Raw genomic sequence first — 20,033 nt, forward strand, 5'->3', positions numbered from 1 at the left:
TTGTTTTTGCACTGCCATGCACTGGTTTGCTTTGACTTTGTATTAGTAAGAAAAACACTCGTATTATTCCAGGAACTTAACTGTTGCCTAATTACCAGTACCTGTACGAGTATTTCAGAAATACGGAAACTGGTTGACTCGAACTGACAAAGCTCCTAATTAACCACGCGCGACATATCCGACGGCCTTTCGGCAGCCTCGCCACCGGCGAGGTCATCCACGACCTAGCTCGAAACTGATGATCGTCAGTGCATTGTGTTGTTTCGCAAAAAAAAAAAAGTGTTGTGCCGTAAAAGAAAAAGACACCGCGGCCAGAAGCTAAAGTTTTTAAATCTTGACTAAAATTTACGTTCCGTTTGGAGACACTAGTGCTACATTCTAAAGTTTACCACTTTCACTATTAGCACTTAGATCAAACAAGACCTTAAGCTTCTTTCAATGCATGCATGCATGTTGTTTTTCCTAATTAAAGAAATTTTCACTCGAAAAAAAGGGAATTACCTGTATGCACATTAAAGCGACCTTTTTTTTTTTGCTTGTTTCACTTTTTCCGCAGCTCAGCTATGCGTGGATTGACGGGGTAAACCATGGGAGGCTCACCGACACAAACGATCGAGAGGCACGATCAGATGTACGTTCAAGACCGACCGCTAAGCTTGATGATGAGCAACTTGCTACGTACTGTAAGGAACATGGCCCTACGTACTGCAATTTGAAGGATTCAATTGATCATTGCTTGTGTCATGATTCTAACCTATGAACGATCTATATGATTTGATAAGTGTGTAGAAAGCTACACAAGACTATCCTTCATGGTACATGGATCTTATGATGTATGTATTTCATAAGTGTACCATGAACACAAGCTATAGGGTAAACTTCCCAATTGTGTTAAAATCAATGAGCATACATTTGCTTGATGATTCAAATACTAAATGCACACATTTAGGGGGGAGATCACTCTATGGTTTGTGATTTTGAGACTAATATATTTGCAAGTTTATCTTTTGTAGTCTCACGGTGGAGTTAACACTCTAAGAGAATGTTATTCACGCTCAATGTGAACAAACAACTCTATAAGAGTGATTAGATAATTTGTGCTTCATGCATATTGAGCCATGCTCTATTGAACTTAAATGCTCATATCTAAGTTCCTAGGCTATGCGCTCATACATTTGCTTAACCTCGGTGTACCAAGTGCTCTTCTTTCAAAAACTTTCAATTGGATGCAAGTCACTTTCAAATTGGTACATGCAAGTTAAACAAAATCCCCCGGAGGTATGCAAGGTTCTAAACTCATTCAATTGGTATAATTGTCAATTTCTTATTTTTTAGAGCTACCTCCGTGCATGATATGATATAAGCTTTCTTATTGAAACTTTTAGTTGTACACTTGATTTTCACATTACCATGTTGTGTACACACTTGTGGAAAAGCTTAGCTCATGTCATGCTAGTTTCGTGATTTTGTGATCCACCGTAGTAAAATTTTCAATTGGTATCTTCATTGATATCATACAATTGGACCATAAGTCATGGAAATAACTCCCGATGCTACTAACCTTCTCTTGAGCTATATTGTTTTGCAAGACCTTTTTAGGTGCAAGACTTTTTAGGTGATTTGATTCCAAAAGGGGAGAAATGTGGATCAAAGTAAGGTATTTTCTCAAGGAGGAGAAGTATATCCGAAAAGGGGAGAAATGGCTAAGTGAATCAAGTCAACTTATGAAGAAGGAGTAGCAAGATAGGGGGAGGATCAAAGGGGGACTCATGGTTTTAGGGGGAGGCCAAGCCAACATTGGATGATGGTAAGCATCCAAGGAAGTGTAAGTGGTCCAATTTGCCAATTCTTGCAAATTTTATGCTTGCTTTGATTGTGTTGTCATCAATCACCAAAAAGGGGAGATTGTAAGGAACATGGCCCTATTTAGGCCATTGTTTGCGATTTTGGTGATTGAGTGACAACATAATCAATGGGACTAATGAGTTTGTGAGATCATACTTGTAGGAGTTTTTAGGTCCCATGTATATGAGTCAACATCTCTAATTCATCGTCAAAACACAATGTCCAATCTGTCATCGAGACGCCAAGTCCAATCCACCATCAAGATGACAAGTCCAATCCGACGTAGAGATGTAAAAGCATTGATCGTTGCGATGCATTGGACGAGTTCGGCAGAAAACAGATGCACCGGTTTAACCGATGCATGAGCATCGGTGCATCCGATGGTTGTCGGAAGATCCGACGCCCTGTCATCGGTGCAAGTCTGAGATTCTCTGTAGATCAAGGGAAGATCAACTGAAGAAAGAGTGCAACACCGGTTGAACCGACGGTCCATTCAGAGGCATCGGTGCAATCGATATACCATGTTCCAGAGACGATGTCAAGCGTGCAGCAGCCAAGCCTTCAGCACCGGATGAACCGATGGCCATCGGAGCAATGCGTCGGTGCAATGACGTCAGCAAGGTGTAATGGCTATATGAAGATCAAATGTCACCGGAAGTTCCGACGCTATAGCATCGGTTCATCCGATGGTCCCTGAAGTTGCTGCAGCAGTGTCAAAGAGGCCAACGGCTACTTCAGAGCGCAGAGTGACCGGAAGAACCGATGCCCTATGCACCGGAAGTTCCGATGCCTACGCAGAAAACTGGCCAACGGCTAGTAACGGCTCTCTTGAGTTGGTGGCCTATATATACGTCTCACCCCGGCTAGTTTGAGTTTGCTGGAGTTAGAAGTCATACACACACCCAAGAACACCTCCAAGCCATACAAGAGCTCATTGATCATATACTTAGGTTTTAGCACTAGCTTTGTAAAGTGTGAGTGCTAGATTAGCTCTTGAGTGAGTGAACAAGCAAGGTTGAGATCCTTGTGGCTGGTTCTAGAGTGAACCACACTTGTATTACGGTGTGCCGGCCCCTTGGAGCAATTGGTGGCTCGCCGGCAAGTCAACGACCCTCCGGCTTGGTGTGGAGCGGCGTAGACGACATTGTGCAGGGGACGGAGACCCCTCCTTCGTGGGCAATCTCCTTTAGTGAAGATCGGGATCAAGGTGACCGTGATTGTGTTCACGGAAGAGACTTGATTGCCGGAAAGCGATACTCTTCGTCAGTGCTTCAACAACGTGGATGTAGGGGCGCCTTTGTGGCAATCCGAACCACGGGATAAATCCTCGTGTCGAGAGTTCGCTTTCTCTCATCCTTCTCTTTAAGCTTCCACATTTCATATTGTAATTTGTGTGCCTTTACTTTCTTAGTGTAGTATCTTACTAGAATTGGCTATAGGTTGCAAAACTCTTTTGGGATGAGGATTTCACACTAAGGTGAACCGTAGTTGCACATCTAGATAGCTTGATCTAGTTTAAGTTTTGTGCAAACTAGTTGGAGCCATAGGTTAAAGTTTTATTAGTGCCTAATTCACCCCCTCCTCCTCTTAGGTTAGAGCACCCGATCGCTTTCACGTACTCTATCTCTCTCTTTTCCAGTAGGCAGCATGCATATGGTCTTAGCATACACTGTAATCTATCTCGATTATTGCAGCTTCTCGATCTTCCAGTGTATTGCGCCTATCCATACTAGACTGGAGATAGAATCGTCTCGTGAGCTAGGCGTGCACAAGTATCATCATATAGCAGCTCTTGTCGGTAGAGTAAATGGTGTGTCAGGAATCTGAATATTTTTATATCATTTAAATTCTGTTTGGTTTCAAATAAATCACCTACTTATAAGTCAGGTGATTTAAAACCAGTGAATTATAAATCAGGAGTGTTTGGTTGTTAAATGACTTAAAAGGTGTGGGCTCCACGCGGAAAATGAGACTTATAAGTTTTAAATTAGGGTGGAGCTACTTAAAACTTATAAATTGATGTGATTTATAAGTTAGGGTTGTTTGGCAAATTAAATCATTTTTTTTACATTTTAGCTTATAAGTAGATGACTTATTTGAAACCAAACAAGATCTTACATGATCATATTCTTCTCTCCCATTCAAACTAAGGTCTCCTCCAATAGTTACGTACTATGAGCTAGCTCATTTAATATTTTCTTATAGTTTAATAGGAGTGATGATCAGATAGTTTTGTACACGCACTTTAAGATTGCGTGGGGGTGATATGTGGGATCATCATATTACGGGTTATATATGTTCTAAAAGTCAGATCATTCAAAGGGTTCGTACTAGCTCGTGCCATTAACATTCTGTTCGACTGGCCGTGGCTGATGCTAATTTGCTGTGAGAGAAAAGTACCGATGGCTGACTGTTGGCTGGTGGTTAGTGGCCGGTGCTGATTTGATGTGAGAGAAAAAGTATTGCTACTGGTTGCTAGCCGAACAGAGTGTAACTAGATCGACTGACACATCCCACGCTCTGAAGGACCGCTTGCTATTACTCGTCCTTAAATACGCTCCCAAGCAGCTAGCGCACTCCACTGCCCCCACCCCCTGCTTCACAGAGAAGAACACTTCGTAGCTAGTGCTCACACATTCTCTCTGTACGTAATAAGCTCTAGGATTCTCTGCATGGTTTGCGAGATGTGATCTTGTTTGCATTGCTGACTGTGTGAGCCTGATGATGGGTGATGCTGCATTGCAGGTCATAGATAGCTAGGGATCGAAACAGCTACAAGCTGATCGAGCTGAGCTATGGGGGTGCCAGGTGGAGGTGGAGGTGGTAGCAGGGTGGCGGTGGCCATTGCAGCAGCAGCTGCCTGCCTGTTGCTGCTGCAGCTGTGCGGTTGTGCGGCGGCGTTGCCCATGAAGTCCGGCGGTGGCGGCGGGGCCAGGTACAAGGACCCGTCCCAGCCGCTCAACACGCGGATAGACGACCTGCTCCGGCGGATGACGCTCGCCGAGAAGATCGGCCAGATGTCGCAGATCGAGCGCGAGAACGCCACCGCCGACGTCATCAACAAGTACTTCATAGGTACGTATATAGTATGTGCATGCATACATAAGTATTATAAGTAGTGTATTATGTATCAGGTCAAGTATACACAGTATAGGTGCCCATATATGTATCCTTTCTGTTCCAAAATAGAGGTTTTTTAGATTTTTCTTTAACTATAAATCAGACTTGTCTAATTTGATTTGAGGCTGTTTGAGCTGTTAGATCTGTAGTTTTGGGTCCTGTCAGTGTTTCTTTCTGAAGCTATATCCTTGTCATGCAGTCTGTGCATACTGCATTTATCTGTTGGCTGTAGACATTCAATCTTGAACATAGCCGGGATTTTCTTTATTCTAAAAAAAACTTGTCTAATTTTGATTAAATTATAAATATATTTTAATATTTATAATACCAAATAAATATACTTCGAGGTCTACCTGGTGAAACTAGTTTAATGCATGTTGAAGATATTTATGTATTTTCTATAATAGTTCGTAGTACACATATTAAAGTATAATATCTTAATTCACGAGTATCAGTGCTTCTGTATTAGTTTAAGTGAGAACCCCGACGTTGAGGATAGATCAGGTTTAAACTAAAAGTGGTAGCCCCCAAGGTCATCATTATTGTTTACTGATCGAGTCAACGAGCTAGACCGTGGCTTATTAATTTATATATTATTATCACTCGGTTGATAAATACTCCTTCTATTTCAAATTATAGTTCGTTTGATTTTTTTTTGACATCAAGTTTGACCACTTGTCTTATTCAAAATTTTGTGCAAAATATCATTTTTTTTGTTGTGGCTTGCTTTATTAATAGAAGTTCTTTAAAAATGACTTAAATTTGATAATGTTTGCACAAATTTTTTGAATAAGACAAGTGATCAAACTTAGAATTAAAATGAACTATAATTTAGAAAAGATGGAGTATATAAGCTTGAAAATACGAACATTATTTGAGCTTGCCAAACATGCATTCAGGGAGCGTGCTGAGCGGTGGAGGCAGCGTGCCGGCGAAGAACGCCCCGCCGGAGGAGTGGGCGAAGATGGTGAACGGCATGCAGAGCGGCGCCCTGTCGACGCGCCTCGGGATCCCCATGCTCTACGGCATCGACGCCGTCCACGGCCATGGCAACGTCTACAGGGCCACCATCTTCCCCCACAACGTCGGCCTCGGATGCACCAGGTAATCTAAAATATAATCATCATCATCATCATCCTTGCATCGATCACTCCCATATCTCCGATGATCCTCCTGCACAGTAGTCTTTGTATATTCAAAATAAATTATCAGATTCATCGAGCCATGCATTGACTTTTTTGTAGTTGTCGAAAGTTCTCGTTTTCCCAGTGCTTGGCATTAAGAGAGTTTGACCTTTTGTCTGCTGGCGATCCCATCAATATATAATTTGTATTTATATTATTTATGCTTTTATGATGGTAATATAGTATACAGTTAATTAATTAGCGATCCACGTATTTCGAGCTAGTGGTTTCATGTGTAAATGATCTATGAACTTACTCCCTCCGTCCGAGGATCCTGAATATATAAAGCACCAAAAGATTCAAAATTTGTACTCAAATATAGAGTATTCTAGAATTTTTAGACAAGTATTAAAGAAAATCATTTAGTTTTCTTTGACTCTCAGCTGCATACTTACCTTCTCTATTTCTTCATCCGCTGCTTAATCTTAGGAACAATTTAAATTACAGCTGGCTAATAAAGAGCTCTCCGAGGGTACATGCGTTTTCTCTGTCTCTTAATCTATCCTAGAATTGCTAGAATACTTTATATTAGTAGGACGGAGGAGTATGTGGTAGTAAACTGGTTAAATACCCATGAATCCAAACAAAATAAAAATAAAATACAAATCGGGCAATAGCAACGAATTTGGTCAGAACAAAAAAAAAACATTGGTGGGCTCAGTTGCAGATCGATGCATTTTTTCTGTGCCAATGAAAATATTTGTTAGATGTGTGAGAGCATCAAGGGTAAGTTAGTTGAAAGTAACACACCAGTCTGGTTCCAGGGATCCAGAGCTAGCAAAGAAGATTGGAGCTGCAGTCGCACTGGAGGTTCGGGCCACCGGTATCCCGTACGTCTTCGCTCCATGCGTTGCGGTATGTATATGTATAGTAGATCTTATAATTAACATTTTAAATTTAACCTCTTCGTACATTCACAAGAGATATATAGTGAATTATTTTAAGTTATGTGCAGTAGTCAACAAGTTAATTTAATAAACTTTTAAAATTGGTATAACTATAGCTACATCTGTCTTGAAAACAATTCAAAAATATTAGCCTCCTCTCCCTATATTATTATATTTGTGCTATTTTTTTTGCTAGAGGGATCGACATTATTAGAAAAATATCCAGGAGAAATGAGTTTTTTTTTTGAAGAAAGGAGAAATGAGTTTCATACTCGATCTCGATCATGCATGTGTGCAGGTGTGCAGAGACCCTCGGTGGGGCCGGTGCTACGAGAGCTTCAGCGAGCACCCGGAGGTGGTGCAGAACATGACCTCCATCATCTCGGGGTTCCAGGGCGAGATCCCCGCCGGCGGCCGGCAGGGCGCGCCGTTCGTCGCCGGGCAGCGCAACGTGGCGGCGTGCTCCAAGCACTACGTCGGCGACGGCGGCACGACCAAGGGCACCAACGAGAACAACACGGTGGCCACCTTCCACGAGCTGCTCAGCATCCACATGCCGCCCTACTACAACGCCGTCATCCGGGGCGTCTCCACCGTCATGATCTCCTACTCGAGCTGGAACGGGGTCAAGATGCACGCCAACCACTTCCTCATCACCGACTTCCTCAAGAAGGAGCTCCGCTTCAGGGTAGGGATCGATCGGAGGAGGAAGATAATTACAGTTCGATCGATCGATAGATGCTCCATCATGCGTTTGCTGTAAACTAAAATTATTTACCACCTATAGTATTAATTATGGTTAAATTTGCAGGGTTTTGTGATCTCGGACTGGCAAGGGCTTGACAGAATCACCACCCCTGATCATGCTGACTACCTTCTGTCCATCAAGATGGGGATCCTCGCCGGCATTGACATGGTAATTAAATATATTTCATCCACTTCAAAATTTTGACATGCTAATAAATAGTCACTCCGTTTCAAAATGTTGACTAGTCCCCATTTCAAAATGTTTCAGATCATGATCCCGTACACGTACACGGAGTTCATCGACGACCTCACCTTGCTGGTGCAGAACGGCACCATCCCGATGAGCCGGATCGACGACGCCGTCCGCCGGATCCTCCGCGTCAAGTTCACCATGGGCCTCTTCGAGAACCCCTACGCCGACCCTAGCCTCGCCGGCGAGCTCGGCAAGCAGGAGCACCGCGACCTTGCACGAGAAGCCGTGCGCGAGTCCCTCGTCCTGGTCAAGAACGGCAAGCCCGGGGACAAGCCGCTCCTGCCGCTGCCCAAGAAGGCCCACGGCAGCGTCCTCGTCGCCGGCAGCCACGCCGACGACCTCGGCAGCCAGTGCGGCGGCTGGACCATCACCTGGCAGGGCCTCACGGGGAACAACCTCACCGCCGGGACCACCATCCTCGACGGCATCAAGCGCGCCGTCGACCCCGGCACTGACGTCGTCTACTCAGAGAACCCTGACGCCGGCTTCATCCAGCAGAACAAGGCCCGGTTCGACTACGCCATCGTCGTCGTCGGCGAGCCACCGTACGCCGAGCAGTTCGGCGACAACCTGAACCTGACCATCCCGGAGCCCGGCCCGGCCATCATCCAGAACGTGTGCGGCAGCGGCATCAGGTGCGTCGTGGTGCTCGTCTCCGGGCGGCCGCTGGTGGTGGAGCCGTACATCGACACCATGGACGCGCTGGTGGCGGCGTGGCTGCCGGGGACGGAGGGGCAGGGCGTCGCCGACGTGCTGTTCGGCGACTACGGGTTCACCGGGAAGCTGTCGCGGACGTGGTTCCGGTCGGTGGAGCAGCTGCCCATGAACGTCGGCGACGCGCACTACGATCCATTGTTCCCGTTTGGGTTCGGGCTCGAGACACAGCCGTCGTCATATTAGGGTGTTTTGGATTCACGGTATCTCATTGGAATTTTTGGAAAGTTAGTTCAATTTTGAGCTAAATTCTTAGACTTTTCGGTGAAAAATCGTCAATCCAAACAGACCCCTAGGTAATGACAGTTGATCTATGTAGTAGTGTCTCTGAACTCTGAAGACAATAATAAGCTCCGGAATGATTAAGCGATCTCTCTTCAGCGACATGATTGTGTTCATTGTGTTCTTGCTCATTTGAAACTAGTGATTGGCTGCGCCTTCTCCTTTGTTTAGAGGGAAGGGATTGACTTGCATCGCCATTGTTAATCCCCTCGATCTCGATGCTTCAAATGTCACGTGACTGACAAAGAGCATCAAGGTCATGAAGGTGCACTGGAGCCAGGAAGTTTTATTTGAGCTCCGGTAGCAGCAATCTGCATCGATGCTTCAACCTTCACTTTTCTATCTAAACTTTTAATTTTTCCTATGTTGTGGCTACTCTTACGGTAGGTTTGATTCAAATAATATTTTCTGGTGAACCTTCTCTCAATGAAATTCATGCTCAGACATGTTCACGAAAACAAAAGATTTCATGGTGAACCAGAGCTACCCTTAGTCAATCTCCTGCAGCAACTTGCCAAATCTTACTTGAGCTGTAGTCAACAACCATGGCATAAATACAAAGAAGCTTCAATATGTGGAAAATTAAATTAAAAGAACCATGCCTTAAACTAGGACATTTGCCTACTGATGATAAGTTTTTTTTATGTATATACCCTATAGCAATAGCATAGAGTAGTGAAGCGTGCACAACTTTTACATGTCCAGACAACAACGCTAAATCAGGTCGCGTTTGACTTGTAGAATGATTAGATTGACCAGTCACCACCTCACCGCTAGTGTTTGCTGATGTTTATCAGAAGCATGAGTGATATAGTCATCTAACCAAAATTAATGGGTGCATGGTTCCTCAAACCAAACCCGCCCTTTGTATATGGATACATACTTCTTGTCAGTCAGCATGGCCTCAAATACAAAGCAAGAGCATGAGGAAGCCAGGAACTCCAGTCCACAGACTGAAGCCAGAGTAGGTGTCAATCGAATGCTTCTTGTTGCTTTTCAGCTCAAGAAATTAAACCACACCGCCAACTAGCATCAGAGCTGAGCCATGGGGATCCCTGCCGGAGGTGGCACTGGCAGAAGCTGCGGCAGGGTGGTCGCTGCTGTTGCCTCGCTCGTGTTGCTTATTCAGCTCATCTCAGGTTGCGTTTCTCCGGCGGCGGCGGCCGGAGGCGGAGGGGAGCAGCACGGCGCCAAGTACAAGGACCCGAGGCAGCCGCTGCCCGCGCGGGTCGATGACCTGCTGCGGAGGATGACGCTCGCCGAGAAGATCGGGCAGATGTCCCAGATCGACCAGGAGAACGCCACCGCCGCCGTCATCAGCAGCTACTGTGCGTAGCTAGAAATTCTCGAAATCCTTTAACCTGCCTGCGTAACCATCGGTGAAGCACACGGCTCTGCAGGGAGTGTGCTGAGTGCGAGAACCAGCCAATTTGATACTATTTTAAACGAACTATCGGTCATTATCATTCAGATGAGAGTTAACACGTACTTGCCGGAGAGCGTGCCACGTGTTATCCCACATCTAGAGACACGAATAACCGACACGTCATTCATCCAAAATAATATCAAATCCGATAGTCCCGGTATGTGCTCCAACATACGTCCAGAATCAGCATATGCACATACCGTTTACAATCGAATACATCGCCAATAATCCACAAAGAGCAGTTTTACAACAACAGAGTTCGAATCTTAATATTACAAGTTCAAAATATGTGGGTTTCAAGCTTCACTTACAAGTCTTGGGCTCACGAAAGTCATATTAAACAGAAACAGGCTTAGGGTTTATTGAATTTACATGCTCTCACGGAGTTCAGCTACGATAAAACATACTTAAGATGATGATGCCTTTCTCAAGGACATCACCACAGCTGCAACGACCTACTCCTTCCCCGCATTAGGATCAGCGGGGTAGAAGTGGCCGAACACCACTCCCGGCTCACCTGCAACTAGGTTTAGAAAGCAACCTGAGTACAAAAGGTACTCGCAAGACTTACGCGATTAAATAAACGAGGATCATGCAAAAGCTCAAGTAAAAGCTTTAAGGTTAAGTAATTATTGCATCAGCATTAGCTCTCTGCACTATCGCCTATCACAATTAATTAATATTGCCCAAACCCCTATTAAAATTTTAGTTAGTTACGAGTATATCATATAAAGTGACACAGAGGTGCCATGAACCATTTCCACCAAACCGAATTTCTACGAGGAGTTCATTGGATAAGGAGCTTGCTCATAACCGAGAGCGCGGCAATTCGAATTGATTAAAATCTTGCAAGGGTGTACTATTTTACTCACACGACGCGAGGACCATGTGACTCACCCAACCGGCCAGAGTTGGATAAGGGGATACTCGCGTCAGCCGTTCCCAACAAGACTCGATCATTGAACCTCACACCTAGCTTACGAGTAGAGACTTAGTTCCACCAAGGACATCTCTAAATTTTCCTACACATAGGTCCACCTGGGGACACACTAAACCTCTCTGCATAGCCCGTAGCCACGTATCTAGAACTGCACATCAATGATCAAGTCAAAGAAGGTAATTGGGTTATCCGTACCATTATATTGGATATGTGGTAGCACGGAAAGATGCTCAAAACCGACGTCATCCACGGATGGTCCTTAAACGATTCAAGCGGACTATGCCCATGTGACTCCATTCTCTAGGCCCTACCATTCCGCTCGAATCTCGATACTACCAAACTCTTAACAACCCAACCGAACCAGTGCGATCAAGGGTAAACGATAAATGTGATCTTCCAAACCATTCCTGTCTAGCGAGCAATGTAAGTATTCTAAGCAGGGCTAAGCATCTAGTCAAGTTAAGTAATTAACTAACTAACTAGTGCCAAGAACAAGGATAACAAATCAAGGAAGGACTATGCATCGAGATAGGTATAACAATGCAATATATACATACTATACATATATAGCCCAACAATACCCAGGTGGAATAGTTAAACTAAATCAGATTAGACAGGTGCAAGGAATATGTTTAGCTGCTTGCCTTGGTTAACTTCGGGCTCGACCACGAACGGGATTCCGGGTTCAGGCTCCACGGACTCGGTGGGCTCCACGGGTTCGACCTCCGACGGTTCGGTCACTATAATGCATGAATGCGATGCAAGAATTAAGAAATGAACTAACCAACAAGTATAAATCATGAAATAATTTGAGAATGCCGAGAACATTGCAAGAAACACATGAAAATTGGTTTTGCAGCAAAAGAATTTTCCTATAATTGATCATAAATATATTAGTTTTCAGCCACTCTAAATAAGGTAAATCAGAAAATGCATACAAACTTAACTAAACAAATCTAAGAAAATTATCTTAGATATTAGGCATGAAAAAAAAGCTAACAAAACTGGTTTTACTATTTTCTCACATTCCAGCAAAAAGTTCTATATTAAACCATTTTCAGATAAAGCATAAGATAACAAGCTAAAACTTTGATAAACAGCAAGGAAGCATGTGAACAAGTTGCACCACTAAAAACTACACCTCACAAGGAGTCTAACAAAATTTAGTTTGGAATTTTTTAGAGCAATACACAAATAAATAAGCACTTTAATCACTTTTGCAACATAAAACCATAGATAAATATAAAGCAAAGTAACCTGCAAAAAAATATTTTTCTTGAGTATATCTAAGATAGAGGAATCCAACAAAATAAGTTTCATATTTTTCGGAGTTATACACGAATTTCTACACATTTTGCAAAATTGCAGACAAAAACACCTAAGAGAACCCTAGCAAAACTGCTAGGTGCACCCGGATCCGGCCACACCCGCCAGGCCAGAGGCCGACAAGTGGGCCCCACGGGCAGGCACCCCACCCAGGCCGGGTCAAGGCAAGGCCAAAGGCCTTGACCCGCCCGGGAGCGCGGCCACGACGCGGGCACGGCGCGGCGCAGCGCGCAGCGCCACGCGCACGCGCGCGGCGACGGCGGCGGCGGCGCGGTGGGCGCGAGCTGGTGCGGTGAGGCGGGGCCGAAGCAGGGCAGGGGGCGCGCGCACCGCACGTTCCAGGTGATGGTGAAGCTCACCGGCAATGTGGACGGCGTGGAACGGCGGCGAAGGAGCGGCGCAACGGACAGGGGCGGCGGCGGACGGAGGCGCTCGCCGGCGGCCCTGCAGGGAGGGAGAGGGGGCCGGGTTAGGGGCGAAATCGATCACGGGGAGGAAGGGGAAGCTACTCCTATGAGGAATCGGCGAGGGGAACACCGAAGACGACGAATCGCGGCGGCCGGCGGAGCTCCTGGTGGCGGCGGCAATGGAGATAGGGGCCAACGGGGCTAGGGTTTGGGCAAGGGCCGGTCGGGCGTTGGAGGTGAGGAGGGAACGCGTGAGAGAGAGGAGGATAAGGCCGGCGACAGCGGCGCAGATAGGGACGTGCGAGGGAGGGCGCGCGCGGCACGGCGTCCAAGGATGGCCGGCGCGTGGCATTGACGAGGCTGTGCGCGGTCGCAGAATGGGCGCGGCGTGCGGCGAACGGGGATGGCCGACACACGGCTCGAGGATGGCCGACGGTGAGGCGGACGCGTGGACTCGTGCGATGCGTGCATCACCCGCGGAAGCAGAGGAGCGGCAGACCGTCCGGGCCTTCATCCGGACTGTCCGGCAGGGGTCGTGACACTGAGGGGCGGTGGCAGCGTTCCGGCGGCGGACGCCCCGCCGGAGGTGTGGGTGGAGATGGTGGACGCGATACAGCGCGCGGCGCTGTCAACGCGCCTGGGGATCCCCGCCATGTTCGGCATCGACGCCGTCCACGGCTACGTCTACAAGGCCACCGTCTTCCCGCACAACGTCGGCCTCGGATGCACCAGGTAGCTCTCTACCTAGCTAGTAAGCTTGCATTGGCCCGATTCGAGTCGTCTTTGTATACCCCAAATTGTAGAAAAAGCTAGCCCGCCCGGCCGTGCCATTTGAGATCCAAGATCTGAAGTGCCCACTTGCTGATGCTTGGCAGTTGGCATCATTGAATCAATATACATACAGACTAGCTACACATACTGGTCCGAAACTACCACGTGAAGATTCCTGTGCAAGGTGGTGCTTCGTGTCCGTCTTAATAGCCTCTGCCTATTAAGGTTTGTAATGATCGTTATGCTTTTCTCTTAATGAAATATGTGCTCAGGCACGTTCGGGAAAGAAAAAAGATTCCTATGCAACACGAGTTTTGTTATTCTTCGTATATGGGTCGATGTAGTGCGACGCACCCTGGCTATCATAGACCGATCATACATATAGGCTAGGGCTATCTCTCAACCTTAGCTCCATCTTGGCATCTTGGTTCATGAATGTGAATCTTTGTATGTCATGCTAGTTACATGGATAAACAACTCGACCACATCTTTGTCTCGATCCTTTTTTATATCTTGCATGCATGTAACCAATGTACTAACTCCAAGTGGCGGAGACGGCCAATGAGCTAAGGAGAGGCTCATCCTTCCTCCTCTTTCTTCTTTCTCCTTCCCTCCATCTTTCTCTCCCTTCTTCTTCCTCAAAAATGGTGGAGAGGCTGTGGTGGGGGTGGGGGAGTGTGTGTGTTGGGGGGGGGGGTGTCGAGCCCCATCCACCCCTGCTCCAAAATATAAGGGATTCTGCCAATGCATCCTGGAGAAATATTTCAGGATGATAGAACAATATAGAATTATTTCTAAATGTAATTGTGCTTAATTACTACTCTATGGACTTTGAGAGCGCTAGCTGTCGCTTTCCATTACACAATGCTTCATAGTTCAAATACTCCATGCTTGTTCTACCATCAAAGAAAAGAAATTTAATCGTAGTCTGGTAAAAGAATGTTCATTAAGCGTAGTATACTGGTTCAGAGTCCCCGAGCTCGCAAAGAAAATTGGAGCAGCGGTTGCATTGGAGGTCAGGGCCACCGGGATCCCCTTCATATTTGCTCCATGCCTGGCGGTACGCAATCATGATCTCACAATGCTAAAATTAAGCCTTGTAATTTCATCACCAATCTAACCTAAATAAATTTGCAGCAAACCAATGGCCATTTCTTTTATCTTGTCCTTGATTGTTGTTTTTTTTTAGGTGTGCAGAGATCCGAGGTGGGGACGGTGCTATGAGAGTTTCAGCGAGGATCCCAAGCTGGTGGAGCAGATGACTTCCATCATCTCAGGCTTCCAAGGAGAAATCCCGGCGAGCGGCCGCCGAGGCGCCCGTTCATCGCCGGCAAGCACAACGTGGCTGCGTGCGCGAAGCACTACGTCGGAGATGGCGGCACCACCAGGGGAATCAACGAGAACAACACAGTGGCCACCTTCCACCAGCTGCTTGGCATCCACATGCCGCCCTACTACAGCGCCGTCATCCAGGGCGTCTCCTGTCTCCACCATCATGGTCTCGTACTCCAGCTGGAACGGGTCAAGATGCACGCCAACCGCTTCCTTGTTACCGACTTCCTCAAGAATAAGCTCCGATTTAGGGTATGTTAACTCTTTTGGGCACCTTTTTGTCATCATCTTCTTTTTTCCTTGAGACCATTAATTAAAAGCTACTCCTTCCATCTCAAATTATTAGTCAATTTAGCTTTTCTAGATACATCGATTTTGCTATGCATCTAGATAAATTGGTTTAGCTTTTCTAGATACATCGATTTTGCTATGCATCTAGATATATATCCAGATGCGTAGCAAAAACTATGCAACTAGAAAAGCCAAAACGACTAATAATTTGGGACGGCGAGAGACTACTTTCATCCTAAAATATAAGGGATCTAGTGAGAAACATATATGGGTAGTAGAACTGGGGAATTTTTATAGGTTTGTCTACTACATACCTAGAGTAAATTCTCAATTTCTCATGTGCATATCTCAGGGTTTTGTGATCTCCGATTGGCTAGGACTTGATAGGATCACAAGCCCAGAGCATGCCGACTACCCTCTCTCCATCAAGCTTGGCATCCTTGCTGGCATTGACATGGTAAGCCATTACCCATAATGACCGTTCCGATTGGATATGATTAAGAAAGATACATAGTAAATGGTTAATCATGCGTCACTAATGACTGTCCCCCCAGGTCATGATTCCATACCAGTACAAGGAGTTCAGGGACGATCTCACGACGTTGGTGCAGAACGGGACCATCCCGATGAGCCGGATCGACGACGCCGCCCACCGGATCCTCCGCATCAAGTTCACCTCGGGCCTCTTCTCGAGAACCCCTACGCCGACACCAGCCTCGCCGGCGAGCTCGGGAAGCAGGAGCACCGCGACCTGGCGCGCGAGGCCGTGCGCAAGTCCCTCGTCCTGCTCAAGAACGGAAAGCCCGGCGACAAGCCGCTCCTGCCGCTGCCGAAGAAGGCCCACGGCGGCATCCTCGTCGCCGGCAGCCACGCCGACGACCTCGGCAGCCAGTGCGGCGGCTGGACAAATCAAGTGGCAGGGCCTCACGGGGAACAACCTCACCGCCGGGACCACCATCCTCGACGGCATCAAGCGCACCGTCGGGCCCGCGGGCACCGACGTCGTCTACGCCGAGAGCCCCGACACCGGCTTCATCCAGCGGAGCAAGGGTCGGTTCGACCACGCAGTCGTCGTCGTGGGCGAGCATCCCTACGCCGAGACGGCAGGCGACAACCTGAACCAGACCATCCCGGCGCCGGGGCCGGCCGTCATCCGGAACGTGTGTGCCGGCATCAGGTGCGTCGTGGTGCTCGTCTCCGGGCGGCCGCTGGTGGTGGAGCCGTACATCGATGCCGTCGACGCGCTGGTGGCAGCGTGGCTGCCGCACCTGGCTCCGCGTGCGGACAATGGCGATCGCCGCGCGACAGGGCACGCCAGTACGAATGAATCCACTGGCCTTCTTCGTCCCAGAGGGCAGAGCCGCGCCCGCGCAGGGCGTGGCTACAACGACGCGCCCGTGATCACTGGTCAGTATGGAGCTCACCAAACACCGTTCTGACTTCTGTGTTTCCGCCTGTGCTGCTGCAGGTGCGTCGGAGCTGTACTGGTGTCTACCAAAGCAGAAAAAAAAACCTCCATAGGCTTCTTTGGTAAGCATACTAACCACTTTCATCTCGTAGTCTCGTATATCTGCCCCTCACCGTGATTCCTGGTTCTGGCTGGCCTCCTTGGCCGGACGATGCCACGCCGTCCCATATTTTTTTTGGTCACCTGGTGCGCAGCGCACAGGGGCGTAGCTAGGATTTTGGGTTAGGGTGGTCCAGATTACATACATAATACAAATTTAGAATTGCTTAAACAATTAATATTGTATTAATAAAATGTTTTACAACTTCAAACATCTTAAAATCAATAATTAAGTCTGAATTTCACATATATGTCAGATTATTTCATGGATACTTACTGTACTTATACCTTAAACTACTAATTTTAGGGTGGTCCATGGCCCACGTGTCCACCTAGCTAGCTACGCCACTGGCAGCGCATGTACCTGCACATGAACTCCGCACTCCATGCAGCCAAGATAGCCATTCGAGGTATCAAGGGACACCACAATCAGTCAGTCACTTGATTACTTAGTTACAGCGTCCACTAGTGTGCAACCGAATAGCTTAGCGTTCTGTACTTATACATCCAATGTTCCGTTTCATTTTGATAAGGTGAGCTGACGGAAGAGTAACACTGATAGGCACAACATTCAATTCCACTCTGCTTTTCTTCGAAATATCAGTGACAGTCAATGAGGCATGGTCTATGCCTCTATGGAAAGGAATATCTCTAACCCTCTGTGGAGCTGGTATCATATCACACTCTCTACTTCCTAGTTCCAAGTTGATGAATAGAGTGCAGATTCCAATGAAGAGGAGTTCAAGGCCCTTAATCATGCAGTTTTTAATATAGTGTGACAGTTCGCTTCTTGTCCTTTCATCTGTTGCCATGCGTATTCTAAAGGATATCACCTTCATGGATACAATATATAATGGATAGGTATGGGCTGCACCAGGTTTGAGCTCCTCCTTCTTCCAGGTTGCCTTCACCAAAAGATGGCTGCCCGCAAGGCTCCAAATGTTTGGCAGGAAACAGCCAATAAAAGCCAAATTGGTAGCATTTAGGTGTTTACTGATTTTCCTGAGAACAGCTAATTTTTTTAGTTGTCCAGGAACATAGTACACTTACTACATGAGCCAAAGAATCGAAGGGCTCGAGACTTGGTACCACCATGGACATACATATAAGATACTTTTCTAGTTGGTAGATTACCGCATTCAACGGTTGACCAGATTCATGTTCTTCATGGATCTTTACGCCTAGATTTTTTATCCTTAAATATTTTTTGGAGTTACAGGGATGGTCTCCCCTGTTGTTATCCTTTATTGCAGAGGACCGACAGGTTTTCAGTGTCTTACAGCACATGTTCTGTAGCAAGAGCCTCGCTCATGCGGTCAGGCCCCCATCCCATTTGAGTTAGGCAAGTTCATTGTGTTATGGTGATGGACTTCACACGCCACCATTAGCATTGTCCCATCTTCCATTGACACCCATTCTTTTGCTCTTTCAAAAAAAAAGAAAGAAGAAGATACCCTGTTCTTTTCACCAAAACTGTGGTGAGCAGATTTTTCCTACATCTAGTGTAGCAACTGACATCAAATCAATAATTGTGTGGTTGGGACTATTGAAGTATAAGTGAACTGTTTCCTTCTTGTAGCTTAAGCACGTTGGATTATTTTGGGGAGTGAAAACTGCAGTGCACCCTTTACAACATGCTGCCTGCTATGTTAATCCCACCAATGCAGTTGTTACCGCAGCTATACGTTTTCTCCAGGCAAGAGTTCAGATCTCAAAAGCATCTAATAAGTGAGGAATCAGGACAAGAACCATCATGACAGCTAGTCACCCAGCTCTTGTACTGTACTTGAAATTTCAGTGTCTGTATGGGGCAGTCTTCAACGGGTCTTTGGCCTATAAAATACAGAAGAATGTGGCTGTGTTGAAAAGAGTGAGACTCTTGTGAACTTCCAGGAGTAGGGGTGTTACCAATATAGAATATGGAGAGGGCGGGTGAGATGGGAGATATTGGACAAGAAGCTCTCCATGAAGGTGTGCTTCAGGGTGGCAGTGACACTGGAGAACACAAAGACAAAACTGTTGGTCATGAAAAAGATGAGCAATTTCAGGTGCAGTACATAATCACTTGTGTTCACGTTTGCAGTTCTAATTCAGTCCCCTTTTGTTTCTGGCCAGCTAATTTTTCTTCTGGTAACAGCCAAAATGGAGGAAGTTCTTGGCTCATGTTGGACCTGGAGCTCTTGTGGCCATTGGCTTCCTGGATCCTAGCAACTGTAAGCTCTCATGTTTTTCTCAGAGCTTCATACTGTGTAGTTGTTCCATACTGTTTTCCAAGAAAAAAATAGAATGTATTTACACACGCCGGACCGTCCGACGTAACACGCCGGACCGTCCGACGTGCACTAGACGACTAGGACAGAGCGCTTGTTTTCTCCAAAATATACCGGCTACTATACGTTTACACACGTCAGACCGTCCGGTGCAACGCGCTGGACCGTCCGACGCTTTATACCGGATGACGTCAACCGAGAAGTTGATATTTGGCGCTTGTATCTCATTTGCACACGTCAGACCGTCCGGCGTGTAGCGCCGGACCGTCCGACGCTATGCGACGGACCGTCCGGCGTGTACAAGTTGCGCGCAGGTCTTGTGGCGGGAGTTTCCTTGGTTTAAATCTTGCACGCGCCGGACCATACAGCGTAACACGTCGGACCGTCCGACGCTAGTGCGCAGAGAGGCCCAATGGCTATTTTTGCCTCTCTCTCCTATATAAGGACTCCCCCACTCCCTTATTTGTAACCTTTGGCACTGCAGCAACATACACACACATTCAAGGGTGAACTTGAGCAACAAAATACACATCATCTAAGAGTGAGCTAGGATCATCTTCCTTGAGTAGAGAGAGCCCTTGAGAGGGATCCTTCAAGGAGCTTCCTTGCTTGTTACTCTTGGGGATCGCGATCCCCTAGCCGGCCGGGAGACGGATCTGATTGGTGAGCGC

The 20,033-nt window shown here is 46.7% G+C and overlaps 2 protein-coding genes and 1 pseudogene across 2 annotated transcripts; all 3 read left to right on the top strand.

Annotated features, from left to right (window-relative positions):
* The first annotated feature begins 4,596 nt into the window (after window positions 1–4,596).
* Window positions 4,597–6,073, top strand: LOC120647813 (lysosomal beta glucosidase-like). The gene is made up of 2 exons (XM_039924651.1): window positions 4,597–4,920; window positions 5,865–6,073. Exons 1-2 carry the CDS (start codon window positions 4,641–4,643, stop codon window positions 6,071–6,073), a joined length of 489 nt encoding a protein of 162 aa, XP_039780585.1. The 5' UTR covers window positions 4,597–4,640.
* A 1,269-nt stretch (window positions 6,074–7,342) lies between these two features.
* LOC120712978 (beta-glucosidase BoGH3B-like) lies at window positions 7,343–9,099 on the top strand. The gene is made up of 3 exons (XM_039998962.1): window positions 7,343–7,724; window positions 7,848–7,952; window positions 8,052–9,099. The coding sequence occupies exons 1-3, from the start codon at window positions 7,404–7,406 to the stop codon at window positions 8,934–8,936; spliced, it is 1,311 nt and encodes a 436-aa protein (XP_039854896.1). The 5' UTR covers window positions 7,343–7,403; the 3' UTR covers window positions 8,937–9,099.
* A 978-nt stretch (window positions 9,100–10,077) lies between these two features.
* LOC120647824 lies at window positions 10,078–19,305 on the top strand (annotated as a pseudogene).
* Window positions 19,306–20,033: the final 728 nt, after the last annotated feature.

This window comes from Panicum virgatum, chromosome 1K (assembly GCF_016808335.1).
Source record: "Panicum virgatum strain AP13 chromosome 1K, P.virgatum_v5, whole genome shotgun sequence".
NCBI lineage: Eukaryota > Viridiplantae > Streptophyta > Magnoliopsida > Poales > Poaceae > Panicum > Panicum virgatum.